The sequence below is a fragment of the Delphinapterus leucas genome, chromosome 15 (genome assembly GCF_059928025.1).
Source record: "Delphinapterus leucas isolate spDelLeu-1000000601 "Yukka" chromosome 15, BTC_Dleu_Yukka2, whole genome shotgun sequence".
NCBI classification, from domain to species: domain Eukaryota; kingdom Metazoa; phylum Chordata; class Mammalia; order Artiodactyla; family Monodontidae; genus Delphinapterus; species Delphinapterus leucas.
In genome coordinates this window covers 7,303,549-7,325,532 of record NC_143143.1, presented here as the reverse complement: position 1 = coordinate 7,325,532, position 21,984 = coordinate 7,303,549, and the positions used below count along the sequence as shown (strand labels likewise).

Genomic DNA, 21,984 nt, shown 5'->3' with positions numbered 1-21,984 from the left:
TCTTGGGTCTGTGGGTTCACAGGTAAGCACAGCCCCTCTGATCATCTGGAGTGACCTGGGCCCCTCTCAAGGTCAGCAGGGCAAAGCACTCACTCTTTGGCCTTTCTGGGGGCTCCCCCCGTCCCTGGACCCTAGATCCACTCTCGACCACAGAGACCTCAGGCAGAGGTGGGCCCGCCACTGCCCCTGCTTGGAGCAGACAAAGGGCTCACTGCCCCACATGTGGGACACAGGAAGGGGCCGAGATTTGGCCTCCAACCTTGGAAGGAGTGCTCTCCCGGGAAGGACCCTCCCAGACATGCAGGCCTGCAACCAGGCCCCTGCAGGGGAGGGGAGGAGACCACTCAGGCTACACTCTGCACTTTAAGACTTGCTTTTTTTTTTTTTTTTTTGCCGTACGCGGGCCTCTCACTGTTGTGGCCTCTCCCGTTGCAGAGCACAGGCTCCGGACGCGCAGGCCCAGCGCCCATGGCTCACGGGCCTAGCCGCTCCGTGGCACGTGGGATCTTCCCGGACCGGGGCACGAACCCGTGTCCCCTGCATCGGCAGGCAGACTCTCAACCACTGCGCCACCAGGGAAGCCCTAAGACTTGCTCTTTTATGGTAGGAAATTCCAGAGTGGGTGTCACCATAGAGCAAACAAGATGCCTTGGGGCTCCTGGATGGAGGGCAAGGGAGCAGAGGGTGGTCACAACAGTGGGGATGGGGCAAACCCAGCAGCCCTGAGAGGACTGTCCTTGGGCCCGGACGTCTGATTCCTCTTGGCGGCCCCGGGACCTGTGGAGGGCTCTGTCAGCCGCTATCTTGTCGTCTAGATCTGGGTGAGGGGTGAGAGCCCCTGTCCCCCTCACTGAGCAGTTGTCACCACTGTGGGCCTCTGAATGTGGAGCTGGGGGGTGGGAGAGGGGAGGTACCGCTGAGGGGCCAGTAGTGATGGTTGCGTCCCCGGGGAGCGACCTGCCTCTGGGCCGAGGGTGCCCCGCCCTCCCCAGGCAGCCCCAGGGGGTGGGGGACAGGGGAGCAGCCCCTAGCTGGGGGGCGGGTAGCTCCTGAGTCACCTCTGTGCTGGGGTCCACGTTCTGCAGGGAAGGCTGGAAGTGTCTGTAGATATTTTCAAGGCCAAACGTGTCCCCCTGCAGATTCTGACCTGTAGGGAAAGGTACTGGGGTGAGAGTGAGCCTGGGGGAAGCCAAAGAGGCCCAGAGGAGGGTTTTTTCCCAGTAAAAGGAACAGCTTTGAAGAGTCAGCCCCAGAGCTGCCCTAAACTCCTTTCCCACTGCCCATTCGTCCTCCCAACAGCGCAGCTTGTCTGAGGCTCGGGAGGGGACCTGGGGAGCTGGCCCAGGGTCACGCGGGAACAGGAGGGCACCAGAGCGGCAGCCCTCCGACATGCTCTGGGGTCAAAAGTTGTGGCTGGTGAGCAGGGGCCCCAGGCCCAGGGGCCACTTGGTTTGGGTGGGGCAGGAAGATGGGACTGCTTGCGGTCACCGTGCACACTTCCTCATGGCAATGGTAGCCACAGCAGACACAAAGCAGCTGTGCCTGGAATCTCTTGTTTGAGTTGGCACGTGTCCAGCACTGTGCCCATCTTGCAGACAAACTCCCTCCTCGGCCTCCGGGCCCCAGGCTCCGGGTCCTCCTGGCATCTTCCAGAACATCCCTTTGCTGCTTCCTTCAAGATCCCCCGCGCGGCCCTCCACCTGCCCTCCTCGCCCACTGTCTCCCCACCGTGGGCTAGGCTGAACCCCAGTGCTGCCCACAGGCCGCAGGCCTGTCCCCAGGCTTCGGACTGGCCAGATCTGGGGTGCCACCCCTTCCCTGTACCCTGCCCTCCCACCCCCGCCCAGCGCGACCCACCTGCTGCTTCTCCCCACTGCGCCCCGTCACCCCTGCCCAGAGCCTGCAAACAACACGCCCTGCCTGACTCACTGGAATCTGAGCTATGTCATCTGCTGTCCACGCCTCCCGGTCTCTGCCACCCCCACTCAGCCTCATCGTCCCTCACCTGTGGTACTGTGCTTCTCCCTCCCTGGACTCCCCATTTTCATGCTGTCCCGCTTAGATCCTCCTGAGTGAGCTGCTCAAAACGAAGTCTGGTCCCCCTCCCTTAAAGCCCCTCCTGTGGGTCCCCCCATCATGGCCCACTGACCAGCCTTGACCTGGCCCTGTCATTCTCCCGTCCCACTGACACGCCCTTGGGGGGTCAGACCCCCCCACAGACCGTGCTCTTTCCCACCTCCATGTCCTTTCTTAAGTAGGGCCCCCTGCCTGGAAAGCCCTTTCCCTTCCCATCATGGGACAAGGCCTCGCTGCCCACTGGGCTGTATGTTCGTGGGAGCAGGAAACACATGCCTTACTCCCCACCACTGCCCTGGCTCTCAGCTCAGGGGATGCCCCTCCGCAGTCTCGTCTGACCCCCGCCCCACTCTGGGCTGGAGCAGGTATATCTATGCCCCGTCAAGCCCTGGCCATGGCCCTACCATCCTATTAAATGTGTGCGTCTGGTGTGCTGGGGGTGGCCTCCGGGGGCGGGATCAGGCTCTCAGCCATCCCTGGAATCCTTCCATCGTGTCTGTCAGGAAGTACCGGGAAGGGTTTCCCACCGCAGCTGGGTGCAGGGCCGGGAGCAGCTCTGGGGGCCAGAGCAGGCTGAACCCACGCGGAGCTCCGTGGAGGGGCAGCTTATGAACCGGATTTTGGAAACAGGGTGGGATGCGGGTGCGCAGAGACTCAGGCCACCGGAAGCAGCCCAGCCTATGCAAAGGCACGGGCCACAGGCTGGAGTGCACGGAACTTGACGGGGAGGAGCGAGAAAAGGCCGGAGGGTCAGCAGGGGCTGCCCGTGGAGGCTCGGGGTCAGGAGGCTGCAGAGGAGCCTGGCTTCTGCAGCAGATGTGGGGCGACCTGGCAGGATGTGCGTGCGTGTCACCCACAACCCCACTGAGTCCGACTTTGGCACTTCTACACCCTCCAGCCTGCCCCATCCTGGCCCCTGATGAGATCTACCTTCCCAGACGCCGGTGCTCTGGAAGCTGACAAGGACATCTTCTTCTTGCCAGTCTCGAGACAGGTTGTACTCTTGCCTGCCAACAGAAATGCCGTGAGCAGCTCGTGGCAGAGAGGCAGGGGAGGGGGCTCAGAGGCCTCTGAACCTCGGGCTTCCGGAAGGGGCTGTCCTGGCCAAGCCCTGAGTCAGGGAGGAGACTGCCCCCAGCGACAGCGGCAGAAAACTAAAAGCATTCCTGGGGATGTCACCACGGCCTGGCCCCCCCAACACCTCAGTGGGCCTCAGTGTCCTTACCTGTGAGATGGGGGCGTTGGACTAGAGTCAGGGCAGTTCCCTTCGATTGCCGGCCAGGTGCTGTGCTGAGCATTACTCAACCTTCTCAGGTGGATCTTATGCATTTTACAATCGGGGGAAAGAGATGGCGGTCTTTCCCGGTGTCCGAGTGTGACGGTGTTGCTCTAGGGAAGCCAAGGTGATAACGAGCACCAGGTAATTTCATTACATAATCCAATTTCAGTACATATGTTTTTGTTTCCATTTCTCTGCCAAACAGACATGTCCTGTCAGATCAGCAGGCTGCCGTGGGCCTCAGCTGACTGCTCAGCTGGAAGGAGCAGAGCCTCAGGTTATTCTGACTGTGGTCCCCTCTCCCCAGGCCCAGCCCCAGCCCCAGAAGCTCACCTGTGCAGTTTTCTCTGGGATTGGCTGAGTAAGATGGCCAGGACCACCACCAAGACCACCAGTAGCACCACCACGGCCCCTACGATCCCATACACCATGCTCTTGCTGGTGCTAAATTCACAGCTTTCTCCCCAGTGCCAGTGCGTGTCCGAGTTCAGGCACCTGGGGACACACACAAGCTCAGCATCCCTCACACCAGCATCCCACACACCAGCATCCCTCACCCACCCAGTCTCCCGAAAGAAAAAATTCAATGTCAGAGCACAGGAAACCAGCTCTCCCTCTGAGGACAGTTGCTGGGTGCTCTCCCTGACTCCCAAGGCTAAGGGGCGGGGAGGGGGTGCAGGGACCACAGATCTGCGGAGCAGGAATTCAGAATCCGAGGGCGCCGGTACCTCGTCCCAAACACGTGATGTTCACCCATCTAAACACTAAGTAGTTGGCACTTTGACAGCCTGTTACCGTGGTTTATATTTTGTACTTTAATATATGATCTCCCAAATGTAGCGTCCCAGCTACAGTGGGAGGTGGTAATGGCACGGTGGCTGGGATGATGTCAGGGAAACGAATGACAGGTGGAGATAGAGATCCATAGATACAGATTTGGAAATTGATAACTGGAACTTTTTCAGGAAGGGGCTTGCTCAGTCCTACGATGCCTGTGTCTATAATCTGCCCCTCCCTCTCCCTCTGGTGGGGTGGAAGATGGGAGACCTGGGTAGAAGAAAGAGGGGTGTAGAGGAGGGGGGAGGGGTGCCTTGCGAGCTCTGCCCACTCCCACCCTGCCCCCTTGGGTGACTGTTGGGGAGAGTGGGGCCCTGCCACCAGAGAGGGTAGATGCTGGGCTTAGAGGGAACAGGCGCTCACAGGCAATGGGGGCCACTTCGCTGAAGCTGGCACCTGCCGTGGTGACAGTTCATTTGCGACTTCGTCCCCAGGGTGCACTTGGTCACACAGGCCAGCTTCCCATTCAGATCATCCACGTAGTAGAATTGGGCGAATTCCTTCGCAACTTTCTGAGTGCATTGCTCTGGGCGTGGGGGGAGGGCAGGAAGCGTCAGCCTGGTGAACACGCCCTCTAGCCCTCAGGTTTACCATCCACACTCTGCGGAGCTGCTTACCTTGCAGGTCAAAGCCGAACTTCACGGTCTCATTCACGAAGGTGTCCTTCTCATTGTAGCACAGGAATGAGATATCTGCCCAGGGTGGTGGGAAAGAACAAAATAGATATGGCACCTCTGCCCCCTGGGGGCAGCCAGCCTTCCCCTCCTCCTTACTGGGAACAAGACTAGCAGGATCTTGGCCATCCCCAGATGCAGCTGGGCCTGTGAGCTTGCTCAGATGGGGACATTAGGGCTGGTGACAACCTCAGCCCGGGACTGGGAGGGACTGCTGGTAGCAGCACAGAGTCTGCGGCAGGTATCCGGGCTTGACTGCTGGGGAGGGAGGTCTCTGGATCTCCGGAAGAGAGGAGGGAGGTGAGGTGTGGGGATGGGGCTGAGACCTCCCTAAGTGACCCCTCCCATCCTTTCCCCACCAACATCAAGGGGTTTTAGGTGGGCTTACTTTTGCACGCTTCAGAATTACTGGGTAGCTTTCCGGTCTCATTCATAACCTTGGCCTTTATGATCTTAGTGAGGTTTGCAAACAGCTCCTGAAACTCTGAAGTGAAGTTTGCCTCCACGATGACTTCATGTTCCACCAGGACGCTGCCTTTGCTGGAATTAGGAATCATCAGGTACCCTGTGTTGCCCGCCCTCCCAGCAAGCAGGGCCCGAGAAGCAACAGAGGCGATGAGGAACAATTAGCCATATGTCCCAGAGGCAGGACAGAATAGAGACTCTTCCCTCCCAGCAGGCAACAACCTAGAGGGAGGCTACAGAGTAAACCTGTGATAACAACATATGCCAAAGGGTGGGATTCATTCCTAAAAATGGAAGCTGTTGGGCAAAGATGCGGAGAAACTGAACCCTCGGGCACCGTTGGCGGGAATGTAAAATGGTGCGGCCACTGTGGAAAACAGTATGATGGTTCCTCAAAAACTTCAAAACAGAATGACCATACGGTCCAGCAATTCCACCTCTGGACATCTAGCCCAAAGAATTGAAAGCAGAGGCAGGAAGAAATATTTGTACACCCATGTTCATCACAGTGTTATTCATAAAAACTAAACGGTGAAAGCAATTTCAGCGCCCGTCAATGGATGAATGAATAAACAAAATGTAGTCTGTACACACAATGGAATACTATTCAGCCTCAAAAAGGAAGGAAATTTTGAGACGTGCTGCAAGATGCATGAACCTTGAGGACATCGTGCTCAGTGAAATAAGCCAGCGGCAAGAAAACAACTACTCCGAGTATTTATGAGTAATAATAGGAGGTCCCTGGAGTGATCAAATCTGTAGAGACAGAAGGTAACGTGGTGGTTGCCAGGGGTGGGATGAGGAGGAATTGGGAGTTATTGTTGAATGGCGACAGAGCTTCAGTTTGGGAAGATGAGAAAGTTCCGGAGAAGGACGGTGGTGGTTGCACGGCACTGCGGATGGACTTAGTGCCGCTGAACCGTACACTTAAGACGGCGAGTTCAGTGGTTAATGGCAGATTTTATGTTATGGGTATTTTACTACAATGAAAACGTTTTTCATTAAAAAATGTGAAGTAGAAGCTATTGGATTATATTTTCAAAATCAGAAAAGCAAGCGTTCAGAAATGAAGAAACATGAAGCTGCTTTAGAAACGTTGGATTTCAACCCAGAAGCTTCTTGTTAGACAGTCAGCAATGCTCTCAGCAGAGAGAACTTGAGACGAGGTCCATCACTAGTCACAGCCATTGTGACAGAGAAGTCAGGAGCAGGACCCAGGAGGACTTGAAACAACAAAATCCTGAGCCAGAAGGGAGATGGAGACAATGGCTCTGATGCTGGGTGGGGGTGGAGGACACTAGGCTATGGAACCCAAAGGGCCCTGGACATGCTGGGACCTGACACCCCCCAGGCTCCCTTCCCACCCCTCTGTCTGCTTCTTTGCACTCTCCTCTCAGAGTTCTGATTCTCCTGCCTATCCTTTCAATGTTGGGGCTTCCCATGCTCCTTCCCTGGTACATCTTCACTTCTGTGCTGTGACGACGGCCCCGGCCATCTGGTCTACTCCCAGGGCTTCCAGCGATGTCTATCTAGGGATGCCAACACCAGTGCCTCCACTGTAGACCCTTCCTATCCCATGTTTGACCATCAGCTGCTCCATCACTCAGCCACTCCACGTGGCTGGGCCCCCAGGCCAAACACATCATCTTCGTCTCCCATTCTGCTCTTCCTTGCATTCCTCATTTCAGCAAAGGGCACCCCGCACTCCCAGAAGCCCAGAAATCTGGTGTCGTTCCTCCTTTTCTCAAAACACCCATCACACTCCCATGATCTGCTGGTCCTGCCCCCTAAAGACCTTTCACACTGGATACTTTTCTTCTTCATTATCACCTCTCAGGTCCAGGCTGCTATCATCTCCGTCCTCTGTCCACCCATTCTCAGCCCTGTAGCCAAATTGAGTTGTCTGCAGTGCAAGTCGGATACTATCCCAATGGGCCACAATTGCTGATGCTTCACATCTAAATAGCTTGGCACAGGTTACCTTTCTAACCTCCTCTCCCACCATGACCCCTTTGTCCTCAAGCAGCCAAGTGTGCTTTATGTTCTTGGGGTCTACCCTCCTTTCTCTCACCTCTAGGCTCATCGTCATTGATTTCCTCTTGTAACACTCTCCTCCTCCTTTCCTTCTACTTGGCTCATTTCTCCTCATCCTTCAAGCCTCAGCTTAGCTGTCACTTCCTCCGGGAGGATTTCCCTCCATCTCACTGAGCTTGCATTCAGGACCTCTCCCACTGCACCTTGTGTGTCCCTTACCATAACTCTAGACAGACTGCACAGCCATTCTGCTACCTGTGTTCTGCCACTCTAAGCTCCATGAAGACCAGAACCCCTGTGCTCCCAGCACCTAGCACAGGGTAGGCTTTCAATACTAGTTTGTTACTTGGATGAGTGCTGAATGAATGAATGCATGGTCTCAGAGCCCTCAGGTGTTGCCTTCTAGCTAGGGGCCTTTTTGACCCAGCCAGGTACTGATACTCTAATCATTCATGATAGGAGGAGACAGGAGAGCAGGCAAGAGAGAAGGAGCTTCCCATAGTCTATAAATCTCTCCACCCCCATACTCACAGTAGTTTCCTAATGATCACGCCGCTGTATTGTGGAAAGTCTTTGCTCCTGTAAGCTTTATCCATCTGAAAGAAACAAGACCGCTGAGCTCACAGAAGCCTGGAGTGTGCAGCAGTCCCTGTTCTCTTTCCCCAAGGAGCCCCTGTATTAGCCCATTGGAAAGAAGGAAGGGAAGGCAGAGGGATGTTCCCTCTTCCAGGATGTGTTGGAGGGGTATGGCTCAAGGAAGGAGGCTCTCAGAGGAACCCCCCCCCCTCAGGACTTAGGCTGAAGGGACCCAAGAGCTGAGAAGCCCTGAACAGTAAGTCAAGATGAGCCCTGGCATCCCCTCTCACATTGGTGAATCTAGGCTTCCTCTGCTCTTACCTGACTCTTGAATAGTTGAACAAAATTCAGGTGTGTATGGGAGGATATGTTATTTAGGTCTTCCGTGAATTTCTGTGGTTACTTTCACTCTTGGTTCTACAGCGGCATTGCTTGAGTTTTTCTGGGGCTTCTGTGGGAAGAGGACACATTATGCACGAGACAGCAACCTCCCAGTAATGCCTTCCAGGATTAGTTAATTCTTCATCTATTGGCTTTGGGGAAGTAGAGAGAGTGTGTAGGAGGGAGGATGGAAACTCAAAAGGCAGGTAGGAGTAGCTGAAACTTCTGCCCCTTGCCTCTGTATACCAGGAAGAGCTAGTGGCCAGGATCACAACCTAGTGAGACCTAAGTGGAGGCCTCCAGATGATCATCCTGATGAGAGAGGCAGGTTAGCTAGTGAAAAGGACCCAGAAGAGGGAGGCAGAAGGTCCATGTTCTACCTGTGTTTTGGCCTGGGTGAAAGTCACATTTTCTCCTCTACCTGCACAATTAAGCAGTGGTAGCAAATGATCCTTCCAGTGCTGCCCTCCTATTTTAAGTGGTTAAGGGATGTGGGGATGATCTACAAGTCTCAGGAAAGGTCTTTACCTATGAATAAGTATTCCAAGAGGGACTGACACTGGTAACCAAAGTAGCCTTGGGTACAGGCACATTCTTCTCCGTTCCAAGTGGCCCCATTGTGGCACTGCCCTGAGAAGGGGTAGAACATTCACAGAGGTTACCATGGAAGCCCCAAACACAAAAACATTGAATCCTGTTCCAAGTCCCATCATTCAGACACTGCATTGAAAGATGGGGATGGGACCAGATGATCATGCAGCAACCGAGATCCATTTGTCACCACCTCAACCCCCAGGAGAGAGTAGGGAAAGGAAGAGGGACAACAGAGAGGAAGGAAGCAAGAGCTAAAAGAGGACACACAAAGGGGCTTCCCTGGTGGCGCAGTGGTTGGGAGTCCGCCTGCCAATGCAGGGGGTACGAGTTTGAGCCCTGGTCTGGGAAGATCCCACATGCCGTGGAGCAACTAAGCCCGTGTGCCACAACTACTGAGCCCACGAGCCACAGCTACTGAAGCCCGTGAGCCTAGAGCCCGTGCTCCGTGACAGGAGAGGCCCACACACCGCAGCGAAGAGTAGCCCTGGCTCGCCACAGCTAGAGAAAGCCTGCGTGCAGCAGCAAAAACCCAAAGCAGCCAAAAATAAAATAAATAAATTTTTTAAAAAAAGAGGACACACAAAGAAAACAAGGGCCCTACAAATCAAAGAGGCACTGGAAGTGTGGAACAAGACCACAAGGAGTACAAAACTGATTAGCTGATAAGGGAAGATGAGCAGGAGGAACCCACAGAGTGACAAACAAGGAGACTTACTTGTTGTCATAGCTGGAGAGTGGGTTGTCATCACAGCTGTGTGTGTACCAGTGAGTGGGGGACGCAGAGTTGAAATGGTACTGAAACCAGGGACTGGAGCACCGGTGGAGCCAGGTGAAGTGGAGGACAGAGGAGGAGAAAAGCCGGAAGTTGACTCCTCTTTGGCAGTCATGGTGATAGGTTCTGAGACAAAAATGTGGGTAGAGATCTCACTGGGGCTTAATGCGGAAGGACTTGCATTGTATGTACTATGCAAAGAAGGGGTAGAGAATGATGGTGTGGACCCCTCTGTGGAGGTTGTGTAGAAAGTGGATCCTGGAGGAGAAGATGTGGTCATGTGTCCATAACCACCAGAAGTGATTAAGGGTTCTCTAGGCCTTGATGTGGAAGCAGAAATTTCATTCCCTTCAGTAACAGTGCTGTTCAAGGTACCGGTAGGTTTTGATGAATCAGGAGTAGAGGTAGAAAATGTGGTTTCCTTGGTGAGGCCTGTGGTTGTCTGTGCAGAGACAGAGGGGGTGGTAAACAGCTGGCTGGAGCTTGAAGAGGAAGCAACGCTACCATAATGCCCAGGATAGGAAGTTCCAGACGAAATGGTTGATTTCGATGATTTGGAAATGGTTGTGAGGACCGAGGGCATTTCAGTAATTGCTGTTGTGCTGTGTCCAGTGCTGGAGGTGGTGGTAGAAAGTTGCTCAGAACTTAAAGGTGTAGAAGGTGAGGAGTAAGAGGAGAGTGTGTGTGTTGATGGCGCTGAGAGAGTCGTGGACGCAGTGGTTTCAATATAAAATGTCGTTGTTTGTTCATCACCACTGGATGTGGTAATGGATTCAACTGGACGTGAAGTGGACACAAGACTTCCATCCCCTTTAGAAACTGTTGTTGTAGGTGAGTCCATGAGCTGAGGAGAATCAGATATGGTGTTGTGATCTGTGGTTTTCTGAGTGACAACAGTGGCAGTCTGTCTTGATCCAGCTGGGCCAGTGAATGTCTCTCCATCGCTTGATGGGGCTGTAGAAATCCCAGCAACTGTGGTGTGGAAACCCTCAGAAGAGACTGTGGATTCAGACCAACCAGAATTTGTGGGGGAACTCCCAGAGGCTGTGGTGAGGAAAACTTCAGAAGAAACTGTGGATTTAGACCAACCAGATATTGTGGTGGAACTCAGAGGGGCTGTGGTGTGGGAACCCTCAGAAAAGACTGTGGATTCAGACCAACCAGAATTGGTGGCGGAACTCTGAAGGCCTGTGGTTGGGGAACCCTCAGAAGACACTGTGGATTCAGATCTACCAGAAGTGACGGAGGAACTCCAAGGGCCTGTGGTGGGGGAATCCTCAGAAGAGACTTTGGATTCAGACCCACCAGAAGTGGTAGTGGAACTCCCAGGGCCTGTGGTTGGGGAACCCTCATAAGAGAGTGTGGATTCAGACCAACCAGACGTGGTGGCAGAGCTCCCAGAGCCTCTGGTGTGGGAACCCTCAGAAGAGATGGCAGATTCAGACCAACCAGAAGTGGTGGCAGAGCTCCCAGAGCCTCTGGTGTGGGAACCCTCAGAAGAGATGGCAGATTCAGACCAACCAGAAGTGGTGGCAGAGCTCCCAGAGGCTGTGGTGAGGGAACCCTCAGAAGAGACTGTGGATTCAGACCATCCAGAATTTGTGGGGGAATTCCCATCCCCTGTGGTTGGGGAACCCTCAGTAGAGACTGTGGATTCAGACCAACCTGAAGTGGTGGCAGAACTCCAAGGGCCTGTGGTGGGGGAATCCTCAGAAGAGACTTTGGATTCAGACCCACCAGAAGTGGTAGAGGAACTCCCAGAGCCTGTGGTTGGGGAACCCTCATAAGAGAGTGTGGATTCAGACCAACCAGACGTGGTGGTGGAGCTCCCAGTGGCTGTGGTGAGGGAACCCTCAGAGGAGACTGTGGGCTCAGACCAACCAGAATTTGTGGGGGAACTTCCATCCCCTCTGGTGGGGGAACCCTCAGAAGAGACGGTGGATTCTGACCAAGTGGAAGTCGTGGTGGAACACACAGTGCTTTCGTTGGAAGCAGAACTTGGATTGCAAGTTGTGGTTGTCTCTCCTGGAATAAAATAAGTGGTAGACAGTTGATGAGGACTTGAAGGGGATGCAGTTCTTCCATCACTTTTGGTATAGGTGGTCGGAGGACTGTTGTTAACAAATCTGAAACGTGTCTAGAGAATTGTTTCTTTAGTGAGTGTCGTGGCTGTTTGTCCAAAGACTTGAGCGGTGGTTGATTCACCGGAACCAGAAGGTGATGAAGCTCTTATATTAGCAGTAGTATGGAAGGTGGCAGATGGAACTGATCGTTCTTAGAGTATTGTAGGAAAAGTGGATTGCCCGGTAGTAATTATGGCTGACGGTCCATCACCACTAGAAGAGTATAGGAGTCACCGGGACTTGTTTTGTGGACATTCTTGGTTAAGGTGTTTGCAGACGACACAGTGAATTGGGAAAGCTCAGAGATGATACTTTGGTATGTGATTTTGTTACTGAGTTTAATGGCAGTCTGTCCCAGGCTGCCTGGGACATAGCTCGTCAGCCTATGACACTGAAGCATGGCTTTCCTTTTCAGGGGTATAGGATGCCCCTATGTCAGGGGCATCTGTAGATATGGATAATTTACCAATGGTGATCTAGACCTTTGTCTCTTCTGTTGAGTATAGTAGTTTATTTATAGGGCAAAGTATCACTAGCTAATATTCTGGGGGTTAATGTGATTTATGACTTGAATTGTTAGTTGTATGGCTGTGGATTTTGACAAATCTGTATGTTCATATATATACATATATATACATATATACACATACATACATGTATATGATTTTTCTCAACCCACAGTGTCATCTGCAAACACCTTAAATAAGAATGCCTCCACATCAAATATATATGTATACTATTACCCAATATTGCCTGTACATTCCTCCCAGGCACCCAGAGACATGTTCATTTCCTTTGGCACTCCTGCATAAATTCAAGCTGAAATTGGTACTCACATACCCCCTGCACATTCCTTTTGCCCCTCACATTCTGTGATTTGCAGGCCACACACTCACCTTCCATCATGTGGCTGACACTTAGTCTGACAAATCTCTCTTCACGGTCCTTTACATGTGAGATTCCTCCTCTACCCCAGCACTTCCCACTGACCCAGGAGGAATAGGAGAGCTAAGGCAGTCACACATCACTGTGGCTAATTCATCCCCTGTCCTTTCTCTCCAGATACACTTACACAGTGGCTAGCCACTCTACCTGGAATACTACCACCACTACCTGGCTGTCCTGTGACCCCGGCGACTGCCCAGATGAGCTCTTCCTCCACCCTGGTCCCACAGCCCACTCAATGGGCTGCAGCTCTCTGATAATGGGAGCTGGGCTTGCACCCTGGGACTGGAGGGCTTCTTCTGTGTTCTCTGTGCCACTAAGAACATGTGACTGCACATGTGAGACTCTATTTTCCTATGGAAGTTGGGACTATAATCTCTGGCTCCTCTTCACCCTGCCTATAAGACGAATAAGATCGAATATGGTTAGAATCTTTGTGACAATTGTGCCATAAACCTAGGGATTCTTAGGAATTCCACAGGATGGTGTATAGAAACCTCCTTGAGAGGGCAGGGCATGTGACCTCCTGTCCCTCCTGTCGGTCCCCCACTCCTCTGCAAAGATGCCCTGGGGCTGCATCTTTCTCACCTCTCAGGAAGGTGGACTTTGGCCCCTGGCAGAGAGGACTGTGGAGGCCGTCAAGGCAGTGGCACCCTCTGCCCTACCAGACGCTCCCATTTTCACAGGGTCCTAAAAGAGGCAGACAGTCACAGGGAGAGGCCAGGAGCTGGACCAGGACTGGAGGCCAGGGTAGTGGACAATTAGCGAAGATATGTCATTCACACCAACAGTTCTGGATCGTTGGCTTTGCAGAGCTACCATCAGAACATTAAGGGAGAGACTTCCCTGGTGGTCCAGTGACTAAGACTCCATGGTCCCAATGCAGGGGTCCCAGGTTCGATCCCTGGTCAGGGAACTAGGTCCCGTGTGCCGCAACTAAGACCAGGAGCAGGCAGATAAAAAAAATTTTTTTAAAGAAAAAGAACATTAGGGGAAGAGTGATATCAAATCGTTGATTAAGGCAGTTCGGGTCAAAGGTGGCATAATGCCTATGATTTGTGGAATTCTAAAGTAATGTAAAAAATTGACAAGATTGCTTGGTTGTTTTTAAGTCAGTAGATATGTTTGTTTTGCCCAATCCTCTTGCCTACGGTGTTAGGTTTTGCCTAATTCAGCATGGGGAAGAGAAGGGGCTGAGCTGAGAGGCTGCCAACGGTGGAGGTGGGGGCTTCCTGGGGCTTGGGTATGAAGAGGATCAGAGAGAGAGAGAGAGAGAGAGAGAGAGAGAGAGAGAGAGACCACACATGGGGCCTCTGGTCAACCCAAAGCAGAGGGTAGCAGGGCTCAGAGTAAACCCAGGCTGGCGGACAAACGAGCCCCTACCCCTCACGGGGGGTCCTGGCCCCCCAGTGCAATTCGGGGGCAGTCAAGGCCCATTTGAAGGGACAGTGGGAGTCAACAGGGTGGGAGAGGGAGGGAACCACCCTTCTGCCTTTCTCAGAATGCTTTGAAAAGAAAGTAATATCGAAGCTGTCTTTTTCCCTTCTTCTTTAAAAAGAAGGGGTTTTGTGGACTTAGGCATTACAAATTTTACTGGACTTTTTAAGTTATAAAAGTAGACTATTTTTGTTGAGAAAGTCAAACAATGAGAAAGCATATAAAGGCAATTTATGATCGTGTCCCTAACTGAGTCACAAAGCATAAATAGGGGTGGGGAGAGGTGACATTTATTGGCGGCCTATCAAATTCCTGTGTAGCCGTATCACAACTGTAACTCAATGGCTGTGTATGTAATTCCCTTTGCCCCTCTCTGAGCACATAGAGAACATTTCTGCCCCGTTCAGCCTGAACCAGAGTGGGTGCTCCATGAGCACGTCTTGAGTAAAGGAGAGAATGAATACTGGAAAGTCTACCTGACACTTCTTCTTAGTTATTTAATGTAGCCCTGGGAGGTAGACATGAATATTACTGTTTCACACCTGAATTGAGGTTCTAAGGGTTAAATATTTTCCGAGTTCATCCAGCTGGAAGGTAGAATTCAAGCACAATCTGAAGGTAGGGTTTACTTTTAACACAAGAAAAGGGTTTCTCGAGTGGCGAAGAGCAAAGAAAACGTTTCAGGCGGGGGGAACAGCATGTGTGGAGGCTCAGAGTACATGTTTGGGGCGGAGCTAAATACTGAGAGACCAGAGAGGGCAGAAGGAAGGCTGGCAAGGTGGGTGTGAAGCCAGCTCTGGACTTGACTCAGCAACGGTGGAGAACATCCAGCAAAAGGCCATGGTCACAGCTGTGCCTTAGGAGCAGAGCCCTGGAGTGAAGGGCAGTGAGGGCAGAGGCATGGAGGTTGATTGATGAGCCCACGGCAGTTACATAGTGGGATGCCGGGGGCCCCAGTGAAGGCCAGGACACTCGTTGGCATGGCCTCTGGACAGGCTCTCTTTGGTCTTTATTCCTGAATTCACACCATTTACTCCCTTTTACTGCCACCCACGTCTTCGCTATAGTTGCCAACCAGCTTGAGTGCCCAAATCCCTGTCCTTTTCACCAGGCTGCCCTTCCTCCTGGAATTTCTCATCTCCTTCAGGTCCTAAGACACCACTGCCTCCTAACCACCCTTCTCCTCCCTGGTGCTGTTCTTTCCTGCTCACTATCTAACTGAGACCCTCAAGATAAAGGCTCTGGGGCTTCCCTGGTGGCGCAGTGGTTGCGAGTCCGCCTGCCGATGCAGGGGACACAGGTTCGTGCCCCGGTCCGGGAAGATCCCACATGCCGCGGAGCGGCTGGGCCCGTAAGCCATGGGCGCTGGGCCTGCGCGTCCGGAGCCTGTGCTCCGCAACGGGAGAGGCCACAACAGTGAGAGGCCCGCGTACCACAAAAAAAAAAAAAAAAAAAAAAGATAAGGGCTCTGCCGTATCCCCCACCTTCCTGGCAGCAACCCCCTCCATGCTCAAGGCTTTCACTCATTTCTGGGAGGGACAAGAAAAAGGCACCCTAGACAGTGCCCTGTGAAGAGCTTCAGAACCTTCCCAGCCTGAGATTCTGGTGGGCACGTCACCCCCAAAGGATGCGTCAGAGAAGTTGAGCAAACTCCTTCCCAAAGTCAACCTCCAGGGTCAGAAGATGTTCCACCAGGAAGCTGAGCAAAGGAAAAACACAGACATTCTCCACAGAAACAATTTACATGGCCAATAAGCCTATGAGAAGAAAATGGTCAACTTCACTGGTAAGCTTATCACATTGCACCCCCCTCTGTGATGTTAAGTAACGTAGCTGGTATTGGTTGGGGAATAAGATGCTGATGGACGTTAGCTTAGTATCATATTTCTAAAGGATAATTTGAAAATGTGCATCAGGGATCGTGGCAGAGCCATACCATTTTAATGATTCCACTTCTAGTTACTGACCCTAAAGTAAAGTAATCTGATGCAGATTTTTAAAAAAAATGTTTTACGAGAAGGTTTATTGCATCATTATCTATGAAAAATTGGGGAAAACCTGTCCAAGAATAAAAGAATAGGGGCCCATAGAATAAATCTAAATACCTTTTCAGAAAAAGACCAAAATGTTAGCAATGATTATCTGAGTGGTAAGCTTAAGAGAGATTTTCCTCCTTTTGTTTGTCTATATTTTCTAAATGTTCTACCATAAATAGGCATTCACAATATAACGTCTAAACATAATAAATGCATATGCTGTAAAAATTAAAACTTAGGTGTGCCCAGTACCTTGGAGAACTCATGCAAAATCACTAATAATTCCCAAGCTGGGATTCCCCACACCTTTGTGATCAAAATGCTTTAACAAAAATGATCTAATGTCTGTGTTGCACTAGCCATCCAAGACACCAGCTCTCCTACCAAACAAGTAAAATTTTACTTTCTTGTCCTGTGTACAGTTCTTATTGCTTCTTTCTTTAAAAGATAATCATTTGAGTTAGGCAGCTGGTTTGCCAAGCAAGTTTTTCACTTGGTGGCATTCTTGGGAAAAAGCCCTCGAAAACACCTTGGGACAAGTCTGAAGATCGCCACCTCGATATAAGACGGTCCCCTCCTACCACCTCCAAAACACATTTCTGCTTGTGGTGGCTCAGCGGGGTCCATGGGAGCAGCCCTGAAGGGTGGGGTGTGGAGTGGGGGGCACACCTGTGAGGGCAGGTGCTACCCAGCTACGGGATCTTGTGCAGTTAACCTCTCTGAACTTCCATTTCCCCCGGAAAATGGGGATGAATGATGCCTGCCTTCACCACCCTTCTCATTCTAGAACAGGGGTCCCCAACCCCCGGGCCGTGGACCGGCACCAGTCCGCAGCCTGTTAGGAACCGGGCCGCACAGCAGAAGGTGAGCCACGGGCAGGCGAGCGAAACTTCATCTGCCGCTCCCCGTCGCTTCCCATTGCTTGCATCACCGCCTGAACCAACCCCCCGCTCCCCACCTCCTGTCCGTGGAAAAATTGTCTTCCACAAAACCGGTCCCTGGTGCCAAAAAGGTTGGGGACCACTGTTCTAGAAGATCCTACAAGAGAAGCCATGTGGGAGCCGCTAGGCTGTGTCACTCAGTCCTGGGTGTACTTTCAGCCCTGCCACACACAACCTCAGTGACTTGGGCCTGTCTCCTTTTCCGGAAGGTCATTCCCACCTGGCAGAGTCACCTTAGGGGTGAGACAAGGCCGGGGCCACCTTGCCTCCGTGCCCCACCCCCTGCCCTGCACACACCTGTGGCGAATGAATGGGCTTCCCGGCTTTCTAGCACCAGCAGCCAGTGCCACCTGCCGCTGCCCCTGCCCACTGCCTCCCTGAAGGGCTGCTGCTCTGATTGCTGTAGAAGCATGGTATAGTGTGTTGAATTATGTCCCCCCAAAAGATATGTCCAAGTCCTAATCCCCATATACCCTTGAGGGTGACCTTATTTGGAAATAAGGTCTTTGCAGATGTAATTAAGTTAAGGATCTCAAGATCAGATCATCCTGGATTTAGGGTGGGCCCTAAATCCGATGACTGGTGTACTTATAAGAGAAAGGCAAGGGGGATTTGACACAAACAGGGAAGCAGGCTATGAGAAGACAGATGCAGAGGTTGGAGTGATGCCACACAGCCAAGGAACGCCAAGAACCACCAGAAGCTGGAAGGGACAATGAGAGCCTTTGGAGGGACCAGGCCCTGATGATACCTTATTTTGGATTTCTGGCCTCCATAGCTATGAGAGAATAAATTTCTGTTGTTTGAAGCACAAAGTCTATCGTAATTTGTTGTAGCAGCCTCAGGAAACGAACACACACGGACACCCCCAGTTAGAGCAAGTGGTAAAGAATGTGGGCTCTGGAGCCTGACAGCGTGGGTTCCCATCCTGGCTCCTCCACCTGATAGATGGGAAGCCTTGAACTAGTTAGTTAACATCTCCATGCCTCAGTTTCCCCATGTATAAAACAGAAATCAGTAACAGTGCTTCTTCCCAGGGTCGCTGGGAAATTTAACTGAGATATCATTTAGAACACTGTCTAGCATGTAGTAGGCCCTCAGTGAACACCAGCAGTTCTGCTCATTTAGTGTCATACCCAGACAGCGGGAGGCGTGGCTTCCTGATGTGTTGTACCCAGGGAATCTGTTTGTCACTATTCCAGTTCTGTCCATAGCTACGTATGGCTTTGTCAGTTCTGAAATTGTCTAAAGGCTTTGAGCATCTATTACTACTCCCTCCCTGTACTCCCCGTCAGCCAGCAAACTCCAGTGTCACCTCTCCCTACAGGCTCCCAGATCAGCCCAGGCGGACAGCCTCTGAGTGGCACCCCCTTCACCCTCCTCCACCGGGGCCCCTCTCGGAGCCTCAGCACCAGCCCTGGGTTGTGGTTCTTTCTGCCCCGTTCCCGTGTTTCTGTCTAATAAACAAGACTATAAACTGGCTTATTCATCCTACCTGGTTCAGAGTACCTGCCTGGGCAGAGCCAGGCCTCCTGTGTTTGCTGAATGAGTAAGTTTATTACTCTGTGTAAAACACTAAACATAAGCCCACACTATGACTCAGTGATTCTACTTCCAGTTATAAATCCAAGAGAAATGAGTGCATGTGTCCATCCGAAAATGTGTACAAGATCTGTAGCAGCTTTATCCATAACAGCAAAAACAAAAAAAACAACTACTGCCTTTTAATTGCTCTCAATTTATGTCACCTACGCTTCAAAGGTTGCCCCTTTGTCTACTGTGAACAAGTCTGTTGTGGCCTTCACCACACTTTTTTTTTTTTTTAAACCCCACATTTGTTTATTTATTTGGCTGTCATGGGTCTTCGTTTCTGTGCGAGGGCTTTCTCTAGTTGTGGCAAGCGGGGGCCACTCTTCATTGCGGTGCGCAGGCCTCTCGCTATCGCGGCCTCTCTTGTTGCGGAGCACAGGCTCCAGACGCGCAGGCTCAGTAGTTGTGGCTCACGGGCCTAGTTGCTCTGCGGCATGTGGGATCTTCCCAGACCAGGGCTCGAACCCGTGTCCCCTGCATTAGCAGGCAGATTCTCAACCACTGCGCCACCAGGGAAGCCCACTGCGCCACCAGGGAAGCCCCACCACACTTTTATACACTGAACGTTTCCACTTCCACTTTCACCTTTCTAGACTCCAGAACTCTGACCCCTTGAGGCTCTTGCACTTGGTGCCTGTTCCCTGCTGCCATCCCGAGCAGCTCCTCTCCCCCACCCTTCCTAGGAACACTTTGGAGCTTCATGTACACAAAACAGGACACAGACTCCAATCCTCAAGTTGATCCCTGGTGCTGCGTGGTCTTTGCGGCCCTTGCAGCACATGGAGAATGGAGAATTCTAGACCATGTCCCTATCTTTATCCTCCTTCCTGAGTCCCAGGCCTCTAGGAAAGCTCCATCCAGAAATTCCATGCTCACCCCAAGCTCAACAGGCCTGCCTGGAGCCCTTTGTCAACCACCAAAAAGAATCTCCTGCTTCCCAGTCACACAGGTTCTAGAACCATCTATCTTGGTGCCCATCATCAAGAGGAACCTTCCTCTCTATTTCCAAGGAACTTGGGTTCCCAGCTGGACCCCCATGGCCTCATGCCAGGATGGCTCCCAACGTCCCTCTTTGCATCTGTCCTGGCAGGGGTGACCCATCCCTGCTCTGTCCTGGGAGGTCCTCTGGTGTCTAAAAGCCTCCACCTGGTTTTGATGCTCCTGTTACCCAAAGGTATTCCCTCACCAACCTGCTTTCCCCACCGGGCACATGCCCCTCACCTTTGGGACATTCCTACACCTCGACTCCCCTGCACAGCCCTGCAGTGTTTTTCTACTTTCTCAGGCTGCCATTCCTTCTCCCCACTGTTCAGTTGTCCAAGACTTCATCAGTCCTCTTGGTGAAGTGGGGTACCAAGAGGAGGGAGCAGATGAGAAACAAAGAAAACCACATATGCCACCAGCGGTCTCTGATCTGACTTCTGAAGAGGACCCAGAATGCACGCAGTGGGATGGAGGTATTGCAGAGGGCTGAGGGCCTCCAGTGCAGCACAAACCTAGTATCATATGGGTGAGGTCATGCTAATTATCATATAATCATGGGTCATGCTGGTCCCAGGTAAGTCACTCACCCTCTCTGAGTCTCTCTTTCCTGTCTGCCTTCCTTTCCTTTCATAATTTTCCTGATGAGTCATACAGGCTACATGCTCTGAAATGGCTTTGTAAATAGCAGAGCCTTCTGCGAGTAGGGGGCTGGGGGGCTTGGGGTATCATCAGACCTGGTGTCCCCCAGTATGGCCCTACTTGCCTGAACTCCCCACTCCTGATGGCTCTGTGCATTTATCAAAGATAGATGCTTTTGACTCCTTGGCGCTCTAATGGATTCAACATGATCTTTTCCATGCAATTATGAGCACCTTGCAATAATTTGTGTGGGTGGCTGTCTCTAAGGCATGGTGGGAGAAACAGAGGCAATGCCCTTGCTGATTTCTGGGTCCTTCATCACTGTCATTATCATCCCCACCATCCCTCTCCTCAGTGTCTGCCTGGGGAGCAGGGATGGGAGGACCCCTCCTAAGGTTGACCCCCTTCCATAGCTTCCTTTTCTCTGTATATTAGCTTAAGGCTAAAATGTCTTTAATTAACATATTTTCATAATGTCCCTAAAGCCACGAAGTTCACACCGCCAGTCCTGGCTCCTCTCCCCTTGGCTTCTCCCAGCCAGCGCTGCTGCCCCCAACATGTCTTGGTAGGGGAGGAAGAAGTACATTAAGGCATGGTCAGCTGAGGTGGCCCCTAGGGGCCTAAGTTCCTGCGTGGCTTCTCTCACAGCCGCCCTGAAGACCTCCAAGGCCCCCGGCCGCAGCTCCCACCCTCCCACCCACCCACTTGCCACCGCTCATCACACACCATCATGTCCTTCAACTCAAGAGATGCCTCTTTCACCTGGCACCTTGGGCTCACTCCCCCAATGCCCCTCACCCCAGCATCTGCCCTGCTCACACCTTCCCAGGGGCACTTCCCTGTCTCGGGGGAACCAGAAAGTCTGTTCCGCATGAGGGAACCCACGGGAATCAGCTTGTAACCAGTCTCTTCCGAGACAAACGGCCGTGAAAAGGTTTAACACGGACCACAGAGTCTGTCTCTCCCTCAGCCTTTCAGCCATTTCTAACCAGAGGGGCTGTCCCTGGCACCCCTGAGGTTCTCCCCAGGCAAGGAGGGAAGCTGCTGGACACCCCGTGGACTCCTGCCCTCGCTGGCCAGGGCTGGCAGCCTGTGCAGTGTCTCTGTGAGGTTTGGAAAGAGCCGACCGTTAGGCTGGGGCAGACCCCAGGATGAGGGCAGGCAGAGCCCCCTGTTTTCCCAGGGGGAAGCCTGGAGAACAGAATGGGTGGATCCCAGCTCCCACTCAGCCCCGGGGTGGGGCTTGGTGCAAACTCTCAACAGCACAGCACAATCCAGACCCCTTCCTCCTCACCCGCGGGTCTCCGGGGTGACCCTTTCAGCTTCCAAAGGCGGGATGAGGTCATGGCCTGGGTGTCCAGCCCTTGGGCAGCCCCCTCCCCTGAAAAGCGAGGGAGGGAAGGAAGAAGGGAGGCTAGCCACCTGCAGCCCTGCCTGAGGCCGGCACACACCTGGACCACCGTGGGGCTCGGGCTGTATCTCACTCACCTGATGTCGTGGATGTGGCAGTGTCGGACGCCCAGAGCCAGAGAGCCATTGACAGGATCCAGGTCGCCAGCATCTCCCTGAGAGTGAGGCCCTGGGTGTAGGATCTTCGCACA

The 21,984-nt window shown here is 52.5% G+C and overlaps 2 protein-coding genes across 2 annotated transcripts; both read right to left on the bottom strand.

The window, feature by feature from the left end:
* Positions 1–180: 180 nt before the first annotated feature.
* On the bottom strand, positions 181–5,778 carry MUC12 (mucin 12, cell surface associated). The gene is made up of 7 exons (XM_089895812.1): positions 5,753–5,778; positions 5,255–5,445; positions 4,810–4,884; positions 4,556–4,718; positions 3,689–3,850; positions 3,007–3,083; positions 181–1,147 (listed from the first exon to the last, which is right to left on the bottom strand). Exons 1-7 carry the CDS (start codon positions 5,776–5,778, stop codon positions 558–560), a joined length of 1,284 nt encoding a protein of 427 aa, XP_089751938.1. The 3' UTR covers positions 181–557.
* A 3,200-nt stretch (positions 5,779–8,978) lies between these two features.
* On the bottom strand, positions 8,979–21,944 carry LOC149747379 (uncharacterized). The gene is made up of 3 exons (XM_089895773.1): positions 21,872–21,944; positions 21,678–21,764; positions 8,979–11,713 (listed from the first exon to the last, which is right to left on the bottom strand). The coding sequence occupies exons 1-3, from the start codon at positions 21,942–21,944 to the stop codon at positions 9,306–9,308; spliced, it is 2,568 nt and encodes an 855-aa protein (XP_089751899.1). The 3' UTR covers positions 8,979–9,305.
* Between the last annotated feature and the right edge of the window lie 40 nt (positions 21,945–21,984).